The sequence below is a fragment of the Anopheles funestus genome, chromosome 3RL (assembly GCF_943734845.2).
Source record: "Anopheles funestus chromosome 3RL, idAnoFuneDA-416_04, whole genome shotgun sequence".
Lineage (NCBI taxonomy): Eukaryota > Metazoa > Arthropoda > Insecta > Diptera > Culicidae > Anopheles > Anopheles funestus.
Window position 1 is genome coordinate 75,413,645 of NC_064599.1, and position 13,489 is coordinate 75,427,133.

At 42.9% G+C, this 13,489-nt stretch overlaps 3 protein-coding genes across 5 annotated transcripts in view; all 3 read right to left on the minus strand.

Annotated features, from left to right (window-relative positions):
• Window positions 1-30: 30 nt before the first annotated feature.
• Window positions 31-11,747, minus strand: LOC125766965 (macoilin-1). Of its 3 annotated transcripts, none has more exons than XM_049433110.1 (9): window positions 11,315-11,747; window positions 9,120-10,000; window positions 6,431-6,575; window positions 6,215-6,341; window positions 6,009-6,135; window positions 4,166-5,923; window positions 3,806-4,097; window positions 3,550-3,739; window positions 31-3,472 (listed from the first exon to the last, which is right to left on the minus strand). In XM_049433110.1, the coding sequence occupies exons 2-9, from the start codon at window positions 9,194-9,196 to the stop codon at window positions 2,931-2,933; spliced, it is 3,258 nt and encodes a 1,085-aa protein (XP_049289067.1). In that variant the 5' UTR covers window positions 9,197-10,000; window positions 11,315-11,747; the 3' UTR covers window positions 31-2,930. The 3 variants fall into 3 exon arrangements, with proteins under 3 accessions (XP_049289067.1, XP_049289068.1, XP_049289066.1); XM_049433111.1 differs by having other exon boundaries at window positions 10,870-11,747; XM_049433109.1 differs by having other exon boundaries at window positions 10,100-11,747.
• The window catches only part of LOC125767025 (SET domain-containing protein SmydA-8), a 31,056-nt gene continuing 26,176 nt past the window's right edge, over window positions 8,610-13,489 (minus strand). The window contains exon 7 of the mRNA XM_049433248.1: window positions 8,610-9,072. The gene's annotated coding sequence lies outside the window, so the exon portion shown is untranslated. The remainder of the gene's footprint in view (window positions 9,073-13,489) is intronic.
• On the minus strand, window positions 11,876-12,818 carry LOC125767087 (probable elongation factor 1-beta). Its single transcript, XM_049433343.1, has 2 exons — window positions 12,653-12,818; window positions 11,876-12,562 (listed from the first exon to the last, which is right to left on the minus strand). The coding sequence occupies exons 1-2, from the start codon at window positions 12,730-12,732 to the stop codon at window positions 11,980-11,982; spliced, it is 663 nt and encodes a 220-aa protein (XP_049289300.1). The 5' UTR covers window positions 12,733-12,818; the 3' UTR covers window positions 11,876-11,979.

Here is a 13,489-nt window from a genome sequence, read left to right on the forward strand (position 1 = left end):
CGTTCGGTAAGGTATCATCAGAACATAATGTTTTTCGGCTTCCATTTTTACATTTGCATTATCACTTTCTGGTTTATTTTCTTTAGTGTGATTACACCATATCTTGTCTGCATTCGTCAGATTTTATGTTCTTTATGTTTTCACTTGTTTTTATCCTTAACCAATCTCGATATTTCTTGCAGTATGTTGTATTTGCTGTCCGTGTAAGTGTATTTCCTTATCGTTTACTAATTGTCTCTCTCCTTTGCGATGTGCTGCTTTTCTCTACTTGTTTCCCTCTATAATACATGTTTCATTGCGCGCGTGTTTCTCCGTTCGTCGCATTTCTACTTCAATTGTATTCGTACGTTAGTGCTTGGCTTGTCATGGTTTCGGTATTTTCTTTTGTTCTTTTGCACTTTGCGCATCTTACAAATTATGTTCTATGATAAATTATATGCTTCTTCTTTAGTTTGTAATTTCGTCCAGCTTCGTCACCCAGAACAATCGTGGCTGTTGTTGGTATTTTTTTTTTGTTAGTCACCCTTCCGACACAGGCTCGGACTAGACAAGCTTTCGTGGTAGCCTTAATTTCAGCATTCACAAAGTTGCCTTGTCGCAAATGATGATGTTTTTAGCGACACTTTCGTTTACGGAAATTGCAATCAATTTGTGTTGTGATATAAAAGCAACTAAACGGATGAGTTAATGGCATTGCAAATAAAACATTCTGCAAAACGACTAACGGCTAAATCGTTCGTGCTGTTATGGATGAACAAAAACAAAACGATGCATTCAGAAGCAATTTAGCTTAACTTAACATTCTTCGAACATTTGGCTTTGCACAGACGACACTTCTTCACACTGAGAGTTGTGAGCACTTTTTGCAAGACGTTAATAGACAAACAGCCTAAAACAGCCTATTCTTCACAGTACTACTTTACTGTACTGTAGAAAGATCGAACGCACCAAACGTCCATTGATCGAGGATAATCATCGAAAAATTCATTACATTTTTTATATAAACTGCCAAGCGAAAGGTGAAGTCGTCTGGGCTTTTATCAACGTACGTCAATCCCTCATAGAGTTCTTCTCGGCTTTATTCTTAAATACATGTGTCAATGGTGTAGCTGGTCACCAAACATCAATCTATTGAAGATGCAATATCCACTGTTTAGTTGGATGTAAGCATTCAGGAGATAAAAAGTCACTGGACATCCAAACTTGCACATAAGCGCTTCCCAGCCTGTCGTCTGTACAAAGCTCATCAGTACTTGCGGCAGTATGCAGTCGAGGCAAGGAAAGTGCAATTGATTATCGGCATATTAATTAAATAAACGATTTCAGATTGCTCCTGTCATTCAAAAATTTTAAACACTTTTTGCGTAGTAACTCCAAAAGATATCGCCCCAAAGATGTGTAGTAGTGGTGGAAGTGTGGTTCGATTAGCGCCAATAGTTGATGTCACCAAATCGGCGCTTGAGTGTGTACATGATAAACAATCTAGAGTTACGATTAATTGTAAAAATACATATATGTAAGAATATATATATTGTACGTGTATATATATATATATATATATATTTAAGTAATATGAATATCACAACATTATGTCTGCATTTTCCTCCTTCCCGGCAAGATAATTCTCATTTTCATGTATGTTTTTGTTTTGCAAGTTACAAACCGGTTGGCTAAGCATTGTGGCGTTTAAAATATTGGGAACCAGCGGAGGAATGAAAACATGTACTGCTGGGGTTGTGAATAAGGGTTTGTGAGTAGCATTTCTCATCTATAATTTGTGTGAAAGTAATTTTGCTTTAATTAAAAAATAGAAAAAAGGAACTGAATATTTCTAACAATAGATTTTTGTTGCTTTTTGTTTTCAGAGAACAAACCGTTCAACAGGGTAATTGCCATTAGAAAAGCTTGCGAAAAAAAAGTTTAGTAGTTTAGTCCAGCATTACAGAGATTACAGATTACAACAGTTAAGTACGTTGCCAATTTGAAAACAATAAGCTCCAGCTTCAGCTAAGGATGAACCTTTTTGAAGAAGTCGCTCCAAAATGTAACACCCCGTATGTCTAAAAGCTACCTAATGTTACGAACTAACAGATCAGAGTCATGTTCAGCGTAGTGGAACACTTACTAGCATCCACTGGATAGTGTTCAGAGAAGATTTAACTTAGGAACTTAGTAAAGGAAAATAAAAAGCAAACTAGCATATCAGATCAATTTTGTTTGAAACTTTAGGTTACCTGTTATGCAGCGCGTAGTATGTTCACCAGTGTGAAAACAGACAAGCTCGTCTGGGAGATTATTTCATATGAGATCAATATCGTTGTCCAAGAGCTCGACAGCAAAACTGTGTTTACATTGAATAGCGTAGAAGAGAAAGAGCTTTCCGAGTAGCGAAATATCACCACTGCGGAAGGAAGAAACTACACCATTAATCAAATGGTTCGAAGGGAAAAATATTGAATAAGCTTAAGAAGAAGAAAAAAATGAAAATCCCGGGATAAAAAAAAATATTATGCTAATGAATGGCATTAAGCGAACGGATCATTTGACTGATGCTGCCGATGCTGCTGTTGATGGGACTGTTGCTTTTGCTGATGATACTGCTGCTGGGGATGATGATGATGATGATGCACATGAACCGGGTGGTTATGTGGCGACAGCAGCAAGGAAGGAGAGTGTGACGAGGAAAGTAAACTGTTTGCTCCCGAAACGCCTGACGAGTGTTGAGCCTGATGTGCGTTCAATTGTTGCGCCAGGTTGGCCACGCTAGCGCTTATTAGATTGCAACCGTTGCTGCTGGTGGCCGTGGTAGTGGTGGTGGATGTGGTGTTAGTGTGGCTGTTACCGGGTAGGCTTACAAACAGCGGTAGAGATGACGAGGTGAGCGCTGAGTAGGAGACGTTGCTGGGCGGAAAAAACGATATCTCATGCGGTCAGGCTTCAGTACCGCCGACCATGCCGTTGTTCTTCGGCGTGTAAATTGTAGCATTCGGATCGAGACCGGAGGGACAGTTGCCCGCGTTCGAGCCACCGTTGTTCGAGCTTTGCATTTGTACTATTTGTCCTCCGTTGCTACCAGTGCCGGTGCTCGAGTGCGGACCGGACAGCACCGACGACGAAGGAAGTGTCGTCATCGTGGACGTCAGCACCCCGAGGCTGCCTAATTGACTGCAGAACGATGGTCCGTTCTGCACCATGTGCGACATTGGGCTTGGCTGTTGGCTGATACCACCTCCGCCACCTGCACCCGTGCCGCCACCTCCACTGTTCTGTCCAATTCCATTCAGATGCCCGCTCGTCATGGATTGTGGCAAAAGTTGAGGTGCATCAGCCAACCGCATCATCGATGCACCGTCCGTTCCCGTGCCACCACCGTGGCTAGTTAGGCAAAGGTTTTCCGAAGGCATGACTGCCAAGAGCTGTACGATTTTTGCATTAAGTTCAAGTATTTCCTTTTCCTTCTCGCGCAACGAACCTACAATGAAAAAAGTGCGCAATTTATGTAAACGTTTGTTCGCTGATTGTTTTACCCGGTTTTCGTTCGCCACATACCAGTGAGAATTTCAACCTCTCGCCTTGTGCCACCGAGGGCTGAGAATAAGTCCAGCTTAAATCTCGTTTCGGCAGATAGGCTCTTCTCCAGCGTTGCGTTCTTGTCCTGCATTGCGGCCAGTGCACTCATCAACACTTCGGTGTTTTGCTGAACATCTCGATTTCGTAACTGCAGCTCCATCTTTCGCATCTGCAAGCAATAAATAGAAACAAACCCTCACATATCAAATGCATTAAAATAATGGTAACGAATTACCTCCTGCTCGTAATTACGCGCCTGCTTTTCGGCCATTAGCTTGGCCTCGTCTAGGTTATGCAGTTCGTTCTGCAGTTTATCAATCTCGATTTCCATCTGCTGCTTCTTCATTTTGCATGCCTCGCTACACTCGGCACGGGCCGCCTTTTCCTCAGCCTGCTTGCGATATTTGCGCTCATTGTTGAGCTGCGCCTCCAGCGATTGTCGGTGTCGTCGTTCTTCACCCAACCGTCTCTCAACGGTTTGCAAATTCTGACGTTCCTGTTGCCGTTGGTTGCAATGCTCTTGATATCTGCGGTGAAAGAAAGCAACACATTTCAATACGAAGCCGTACGATTCTGGATGCGGTTTTTCGCTTACCTGGTTTGCAGTTCATCGTAGTCCTTCAGTTTGGCCTGTAGACACGCCTTCAGATTGTTCGTATTGGAATCATACTTTTGACGCAACTCATTCTCTGTCTGCCGGTGAGATGACAACTCGGTCCGCAATTTCTTCAAGTCTCCTTCGAGTCGTGGACATGTTTCGCATACCTTCTGAACGACCACGGTTGCAACCGGTGGAGAAGACACGTTAGATGAACCCTGACCAGATGATCCCGTTGCGCTTGGTGCCGTTTTGTGCGTCACAGTTGCCGACGGTGAGACGCTACCGTCTGATTTACCATCTGGCACATTACCGCTTCTACTGCTGCCGTTGGAAGCATCCCTGACGTCCTTCACCTGTTCGCCGTTGTGCTGGTGATTGTCTTTAACGGAGGCACACGACACACTGCCGGAGGTGGTGTACGAAGACGCTGTGATGGTTGTTCCCTTATCGTTCCCACCACCGGTTGATGTAGTGGCCGCAGCCGTCGTCGTAAGCGTTGTTACCGAGGAGGCTAGTGCAAGCGTCGCACACAGCTTAGCGATTGCGGACAAATTAGCCTGCTCGGCAGCTTTCTTGAGTCGATTTTTCCGCCCCGAACGACCTCCTTTCGGTTCGGGTCCAGGTGCTGTTACTTCTTGAACCGTCCCCTGTTGTACCAGTTCCGTTTGGTGGTATTGTGCGATGTGACCGTTCGGTTTACCGACATTCGATTTATTTCCTAACGCACCGCTATCGGTTGGGCTTTTCGAGCGATTGGATGCCACCGGTTGCCCATTGCCGTGCTTACCAGAGCTAGACGAGGACGTACTGTTCGAACCGGTCGAGTTACTACTGTTACTTGTCTCCTTTTCGTAATCTTTGCGGGCTGTTAGTCCTTGCATGGTGCTTTCCTTAGATTCTTTCGCCCCCGTGCTGCCGTTGCAGTGAATGCTGCCATTATGATCGTTACCACGATTTGCTGTGTTAGTGATTTCTTTTGTACTGATTGTGGTACTACCGCTGTTACTACTGTTGCTACTGGTGCTACTGCTGGAGGAGCTGCTGTGACCAATCTGCTGGAATGTGGTGGTCGGGGGGAAGTAGCAGGTTCCACCGTTACCACCGCTGCCACCGTTCATCTTACTACCGGCATTGAACGTGCTGGATGAATTGGACGATGCATTGCTGCTGGCACTGCCATCCTTGTCCAAACTTTTCCGATGCTTGGAAGAGCCTTGCTGTTGATGGGATGAGTGATTCAGACCCCCGTTCATCGTACTACTCGACGATGACGGTGAGCTGCCACTGCCAACGTGCCCATTAACATGTGCCGTCGCTACGGAACTACTGCTCGTCGACTTGTAGCTTTGGGAACTTTTACTGTGATTCACATGCTGCTGCTGCTGCTGCTGCTGCTGTTGATGATTATGGTGATGATGATTGTGATTATGATGATTGTGATGGTGGTGCTGTCCTGTATCACTTCGGTTACTCGTAGTGCTACTGCTACTGTTATTCAGACTATTATTGTTATTCGACATCGGTACGGCTACTAGTTCCTTCGGTGCAGTCAGCTGCTCGCTTCCTCCCGTACCAGTTGCTCCATCGGCCAACGGCTCCAATGCTCTCGATTCTTCCTTCGGCAATGCTTCCTGAAGCAACTGCATGTAGAAGTCATTATCCTTTGCCACCTCGCGCTGCTTCCGTTGTCGTATGCGATAGCCGACGTAGCTCTTGAAACCGAATCCAAGCGTCACCACCGGATAGCCAATACTGAAATATTTTCATAAAATAATATTCATCCATTACACCATGACAAAGACCATATTGCTAGTGATTAATTCATTATTGCACATACCAATGGGCGGCAAATGGTCGGCAGAGATTTAGATGCGGTATATTTCGACTGTCCTTCCATCGTATGGCAGCCTCCAGATATACGAACAATATCCACAGTATTATCGTTGGCAAACAGATTCCTTTATCTAAAATTTATTCAATAAACGACAAAAGTAAATGTGTCATAATGCCTATCATAGAAATAGCAGTGATGTTCATTCATACCTGTATGCCAAACATACTGCACCCAAACGTATGTACTGGCGGCAAAAAATAGCCACTGAACGGGTATGAAAAACAGGCAGACCAGATCTGATGTGACCGCTATGCAGACGAACAATACGGAAAACGCCTAAAATGTAGTAAAAAGTAACAAATAAAGTAATTAACAATATTTGGTATAAAAAGAATTCCATCGCTGCTTCTCTAGATGCAACATACCAATCCTTTATACTTGTAGGAGTCATATATTGAACGAAGCAGCAACCAAAATGGCCATAAAAACTCGAAACGGAATTCGAGCAAAAAGTCTGCTGTAATTACGGACGCCCATAGGAGAAGAAATTTGATGTAGAGCAAGGTGTTGCTGGAAGAAAAATAAACAATAAAAAGGGTTAATATCACTAAAATAACTTCTTGACAATGTAGTGTTTAGTATCGGTACTAAAGACAAAACTGAAATGATTTCTTTAAATTTTAGTACTAAAGCACATAAGAACTTGCTCAATGAATTCCAAAAACCGACTCACTGCTAGGGTATTTTGGACATTAAAGTAAAGCTTAAAAATATGTTTCTGTACTATATAGGAAAAAGCGTTACAGTAAACAGTCTATTGATAAATGATAATTAACCATTGCGAAGCAACGATCGTCCGTCCGTGTAAGGGGACAGCTGATGGCTGCCAGCTGAACGTGTATAACAAGGCAAAGAACAACACAATATTGCAGAATAAAAGAAAGCACCAATGGTTATGGCAGGGAAAACGGTAGAAAACAAGACATATCCCTTATGTTGCAGCTGTTATTCCCGCAGTTAAGTATCGTGAGAGACCGGCGAGCCTTGGTGAATGGTAACAAAGGAGGGGAATAACGGTGGACATATCAGAAAAATAAATAGCCAAGATATGATGTTTCGGGACCGGTGTTTTGGGATACGAAATCGATATACTGCGACCATGCGGTAGAAAACATTAAGAAGCAACAAGTATCCTCTTTCAAAATTAAGGTGTAAGATACTATTCAATAGAATATTGGCTTTGTTTTTAAACAGATAGTATACCACAATACTCTTTACAACCAAAAAAAACCTTTCAGATAAAAACATTCTTCAAATTAAATAAAAAAATAATAATAATAATAATTTTAGGAAAAGTTTATACAGTTTTCACTTCAATCGTAAATTGTAACAAACATATTGACAAAATAGACAAGCAAAAGCTGATAATCTTATCAATATATTTGGAACAGACATTGCCTCAGAAAACTTCGCTCGATGGTTTGATCGTTCTGTGATTTGAGATATAATGTCCACCGGAAGCTGTTGAATCTATCAATTTGTATGACATGAAAAAAGGCTGTGATCTTTTGATCTGACCGGCACCCCGGCATTATCATACCAAGATGATACTAAAGGCGATTGGCGGAATAGAGATAACAGTTTTAACCAAAGTCTGTCAAACCTTCGAATCAACATAGCACCATGCATGTAACAAATTATATCCGAACTGTTCCTCCGTAGACAGAACGAATAGGTCGAAAATAGATTAATTTGATAATAGCTCATCAAGAACTCATCATCAGCAATTATCTCTTTTTGATTTTAAAAACATTAATGATAACGTTTAAAAAATGTGTCGGATACAAGGTTGCCTGTTATCTAAAGCTTCTTTAACGTTTATTGTCCATTGACTGAACAATTTCCTTTATTTCCGTCTATCTTAAAATTAATGTTTTGTTTCTTTAAGTCATTCATGTTCCTCGACGTCGATTTTCCATCATCCCGTACGAAACACTTTTTCGCGATGTGTGCGCACATCTGGCCGCCTCTTCACCAAATCGAATCAATGTGCGTTATCGATTTTACACAGTCTCCGACGACTGGTGTCACGCTACCATCCGTACCATAGCATTGCGGACATGTGGCGTCTCTCACGCGTTTTTGATGAGATAATCCGCACCCCCAACACAGGTGCGAAAACGAGACGAGCCAAAACAAATAATCATCATAAAGCACACACCGACAGTCCCTGTTTATTACGCCACGCCAACGCCAACAGCCAAAGGACCGTTCTGATATCAGCAATCTCGCCCTACAAGTCCCACGGGGTATCACGGACCCATTAGCAACGGTATTGCAGCGTCACGGGAATCAATGCCGGTAGCTTGTTCGAAAGCATGGTGGGATGGATGGCGTGTGTTTTAGTTAACAGGCAATAAAATGCCGACACGCATGTGCCCTTCTTCCTTTATCGCTCGCTGCTGTCGGAGCGTGGGGTTAACCAGAAAGAAGAAAAAAAAGTTGGTCCTATTTGTTTACAAAGCGCGCGCAGCGTTGCACTCACACACATTCTACATCTTCTTTCCCATGGTTTCCCACAGCACTGTTTAAAAACGCAAAGGCTTTTTGGTAAATCTTTATTTGCGTTGACAAAAAAATGACAATTGTTATCAGCTGAAGAACGATTGCCAAATTATGCAAACCGAGGTCACACATCTTTTATGATGACTATTTTTTCGTATTTTCTCTCCTTTTGAAAAAAGATTTCGATACGTTGTGCCTAGAGCTTGTCTAGCTACTTCGAAGCGCTCGCATAGCATGCTGTGCCCGAGAGCAATGCGAACCCAACATAGAGGAGCATAAATTCGATTGGGGTAAAGTTGGAGGATTCTCTCGTTCGTGATCCTTTGTGAGAACGCGTGCATCCGTGACTTTAGTTGACACATGCGAAATACAAGTCGCGCAAATCTCGTACCAATAACAAACGATAAAGCAGGCATGCGGCCAAACTAAAAGCAAACTTTCATTAACGAACTAACCTGCTTTTTTCACTATTTCTCTGTCCCTCTCTCTCTCTCTCTCTTTCCTTTTTCTCGAGGAAAACTAATTGCCTAACCCATTCCCGATACATACCTCCCGATCTGTTCCGCAATTTTGTTCTTCTTAATGGGCCGTCGTATTTTGCCACAATCGGCATTGCGCCTCTTCATTATAGCGCACCGCTTGATGTTGATATCGGTCCGGCCAGCTCCGTGGTAGCGAATCCGTTTCACTCCGAAATCCTCCGCACCCGGATGCCACCCGGGGATGGTGAAGCGATCGGTGTATCCGGCGGATATTCTGTTGATGGATGTCGGGCTTAGGCCGACTTCCGTTTGCAGCCGGAGTTACCAGCGACTGGACACCGGATCCAGACCGGCACAATGTTTCTTTCTATCGTAACTATGTTTTGCCAATATCGCACGAACTGTGTGTGTGTTTTGCACCACGAAACTGAGCACAACGTCGAGGACGACTACGATGATCCCAGCAGCAGCGGCAACAACACAATTGCTGGCATGAAAAAGGAAAAACTAACTCACTCTTTCTCTCTCTCTTACACACACACACACACACTCTGTCCACTTTCGATAAATATAGAATTTTCGATCTCTCTTTGCGTTGTTTTTCCTCCCTTCGCGGAGACTGATGCACCTTCTTCAGCGGCACACGAACGGCAAACACGCGTCACACTTACAGCGCTCTTACCGTGTGGTCTACCACCACAAAACGGGCCTACAACAGTGAGGATAAACGCACATAAATGAATGTGATAAGAACCCGTACGTCGAGATTTCGCGATTCACACCCACAGATCGCAATTTTGCGCGTGGAAATTTTAAGGAAAAATCACAACCCGGAGGTTGGGAAAACTATTCACTTCACTTCACTTCACTGCTTCCTACACACAGATGATCAGTGGTGCATTCGGGTCAATCCACGGCAGGGAATACGGTGTGCGTGTGAGATTCTTCCTGTACAAAACAACGAAAAACATGTTATGAACGAAAATGCCAATGAATGTGAAACATTTGTGGTCAATTTTTGGGTCAATTTTTAATCGGAACGAATACCTTGCACAGCTTCGTCACGTTAAGCACGTCACTGTACGAAAGCCTACTACAGTTGGAAAAATAACCATTTTCCTTTCTAATTCCTACTCGATACGTGAATGTGTGTGTGTTTGGAAAAGGAAATGGAACGCTGACTAGACTACTTTGTTCCAAAAATTACTAAAACAGAATGTGCTTCAAAGGAAAATCTAAATCAATTCACTCTATCGCTGTTTTGATGAACCTCTCGCCTCTGTTCGATTTTCCTCTTTTTTAAGTATGGAGTTCAATCTTTGCACAAAACCAAAGTGCTGCAAATCTATCCTCGGATGCATCTGTTCTCCCACGCATCGGTGGAAGCTGCGCCACCAGCAGACCGATGTAGCACGATGGCGACGGATAACTGTCACTTTGGTAAGTTTTTTTTTGCCTGTCTTCCTCCGTAGGATGCTGTAAGATGCTTGCCCGTACTACACTCGCTTTCGGTGCCGTTCCGGTTTTCGCGATGTTGGAACCAGCTTCCGTTTCGAAATACCACGCGCAAGCTTTTCTGCGCGCTCTCGCCATCGTCACCGTTGTCGTCGTCTCCCGCTATTAGGTTCTTGCACTCTCTTTCTTGCTCGTACCGTTTTTCTTCTTCTCTCAACCAGCATACCTCCTGCTCTCCCGGTCATATAAAACCAGCAACAGCAAAAGAATAAATTGATTTTCTATTCTTTTAACTCGTCTCAACATACTTAATCTAACAAATACACGGTGCACGACAGCGCGAGCTATCTATTTCTCGTCACCTCAACTGAATGTGGTTGGGAAGCAACAAATCCTACAAGGCCTAGTCGGACTGCCACGCGCGACACAGACTCCCGATTTTCACCGTTCCAGCTGTTTTGTGGAAGGTTTATGAATGGACCATTTTCTCACCGCACCGACTTGGCATGATCTAAAATTCAATCAACCAACTATTTCCGTTATTTGAACAGACGTATACGTGCCGGTTAGAGCCTTTTCTTGCTACCACGGATCACAAATAGTCGCCGAAAATCCGTCAAATGATCATCCACCGAACGGAGTAAAATCGATTTCCCGGACCTCGCTCTCTTTGCTTGATGGAAGGCTATGTACATTTCTTCTTCTTTCACTTCACGGCTGGTTCGACGGTTAATCAAGCTGATGTACAGACTCCGCAACATGCAAAACGTTTAAAGTTGTCGCGTGCTCCACAGCCTAAAGATTTACCTTCCACAGTGACCAAAGCCCAGCGACGTGTGTTTTACAATTTCTTCAACGTTTTTTGAAAGCAAGTTAGCTTTTGTTTCGCTTTATCTTGCGTTTTCCCATAATTTTTGTTTGTGTATGTCCCAGCTGTGACAGAACAATTGGCGAAGTTTATAACCGATACTTTACTGATCCAACCTGTGCGCCAAATTTTGTTTGGACCGGTTTAACAATTATAGAGCTTCACGATGTACACACGTGTGCAGAACACTACAAAAGTTTTTTAATTGTATTACCTATCTGAGCAAATTCAAGACGATATTATAATTTTTTTTCTTTACACAGCGTAACTTTCATACTGTATAAATAATCGGTACATGAAGATACACAAAACCAGATAAAAAATATAACACTATGCCGGTCTTTTGGTTCGTTCTTCTACAGAGAATAGCCCCGAATGAATTTTCCAAAATCTGTTGACGTTTATATTGAAAGTTTTTTTTTGAGCCGATGATGCAAACAGGGAAATCCAGCACGAGCTGATTCCGTTCTTTCGGACTTTTATTTCATTAGTATAGTGCGTCTAAAAATGAGTTACATTTATTCAATTGTTATCGCCATTACAAGAACGGCCGGAAGAAACTTAAGAAACAAGAGGTACACAACAAAATACATAGCATTCACATTTAAATCTTGTTGAATGCAGCAATGTCGACTGACTGCACGTAATCCTCAAACTCCTCAATCTTCTCTGTTAACAAATCTACCGAAACTTTGTCATCCTCGATAACGCAGCAAATCTGCAGCTTGTGAATGCCGTAACCGACGGGTACGAGCTTAGCCGCGCCCCACAAAAGCCCATCCATCTCGATGCTGCGGACATTCTTCTCCATTTCCTTCATGTCGGTTTCATCATCCCATGGTTTCACATCCAACAAGATGGAGCTCTTGGCGATTAGGGCAGGTTTCTTCGACTTTTTCGCGTTGTACGCGGCCAAACGTTCCTCCTTCAGCTTTGCCGCTTCCGCACTCTCCTCCTCGTCCTCCGAACCGAACAGATCCACATCATCATCGTCACCGCCGGCCGGTGCAGCAGCTGTCGGCTTTCCACCGGCAACCTGCGGCAGTGCTTGACCGCCCCATTCCGAGCGCTCCTTAGTGTTGAATGATGCGATATGGTTATACCAACGCAGCGCATGCACATAAGTAGCGGCAGGAGCTTTGCCCAAGGCATCGAAAACAGAGAGATCAGCCTTCGACGGGGTAAATCTGTACGGAAGTGGTAGAAAAGCAGATTGCATGTCAGCAGGGTTCCTCATTCTAACCTCAATTTTAAAACCTAGGTTTTTTATCACCTACCCTTCGACGTAGCTGTGATCAGCAAGGAATTTGTCCAATTCCTTCAGCCCGTTTGCGGTTTTTACATCTCCAAATGCCATTTTTGAGCAAATTTCCTTTAATAACTCGGAACAGTGCGATCGGACACGACGTGTACGTGACGAAGTTTTGACGGAAAGAGATTTTGTTATTTTTTTTGTTGCGATGTTGAGCTTCTGGAGAATTGAACTCTTCAACACTATTGTATACGATACATTCGAATGGTGGTGAAAATTTTCGAAGCAAATTTAATTTCGAAGTTTATTTTAATTTACCCGTTTTTTTAATGGTCAATTTTGTAAAATTAAAACTCTATTTCTACGACCGACATTCCCGGGTATGCACATCAGCTTTTCAGAGCACCCAAACTTTTAACTTTACAACTTTACAACTTTACAACTTACAACTCATACCATTCATTCAAGGTACAATGGGTTACATTTATTTTCGACTTAAGTTCTTTCATTTGTTGAGAAAACATAAAAACTAGTGAAATATTTTCTTTCAAAATGTCGCTCGAAATGCTAAATGCAAAATTAGGGAAGCTGACTCTATAACTTTCAAGTATTAACGATATTGCGCACACATTCGAAGTACATGGAAATTCGATATGGGTACATGAATATTAGTTTATACAATAAATTTGCTATAATGACGAACCATACGAACCAAAATGAATAGAATTTTAGCAGGACACGATCTAGCCAAATATTGGCTACATAAAATGGGAATCGCAGAAAAGCCAAATTGCAACACATGCGAAATGCCAGAGACCGCCAGACACATGATCTTTTCATGCAAAAAATACCTGCCATTAGG

Bases quoted from the DNA above. Each gene is read 5' to 3' on its own strand.
- LOC125767087 (XM_049433343.1), bottom strand. From the start codon at position 12,732: ATGGCATTTGGAGATGTAAAAACCGCAAACGGGCTGAAGGAATTGGAC. The intron at 12,563-12,652 runs GTAGGTGATAAA...ACTTCCGTACAG, and splicing joins GATCACAGCTACGTCGAAGG to ATTTACCCCGTCGAAGGCTG.
- LOC125766965 (XM_049433110.1), bottom strand. From the start codon at position 9,196: ATGAAGAGGCGCAATGCCGATTGTGGCAAAATACGACGGCCCATTAAG. The intron at 6,342-6,430 runs GTATGTTGCATC...ACTACATTTTAG, and splicing joins CCTACAAGTATAAAGGATTG to GCGTTTTCCGTATTGTTCGT. The intron at 3,740-3,805 runs GTAATTCGTTAC...TATTGCTTGCAG, and splicing joins CGCGTAATTACGAGCAGGAG to ATGCGAAAGATGGAGCTGCA.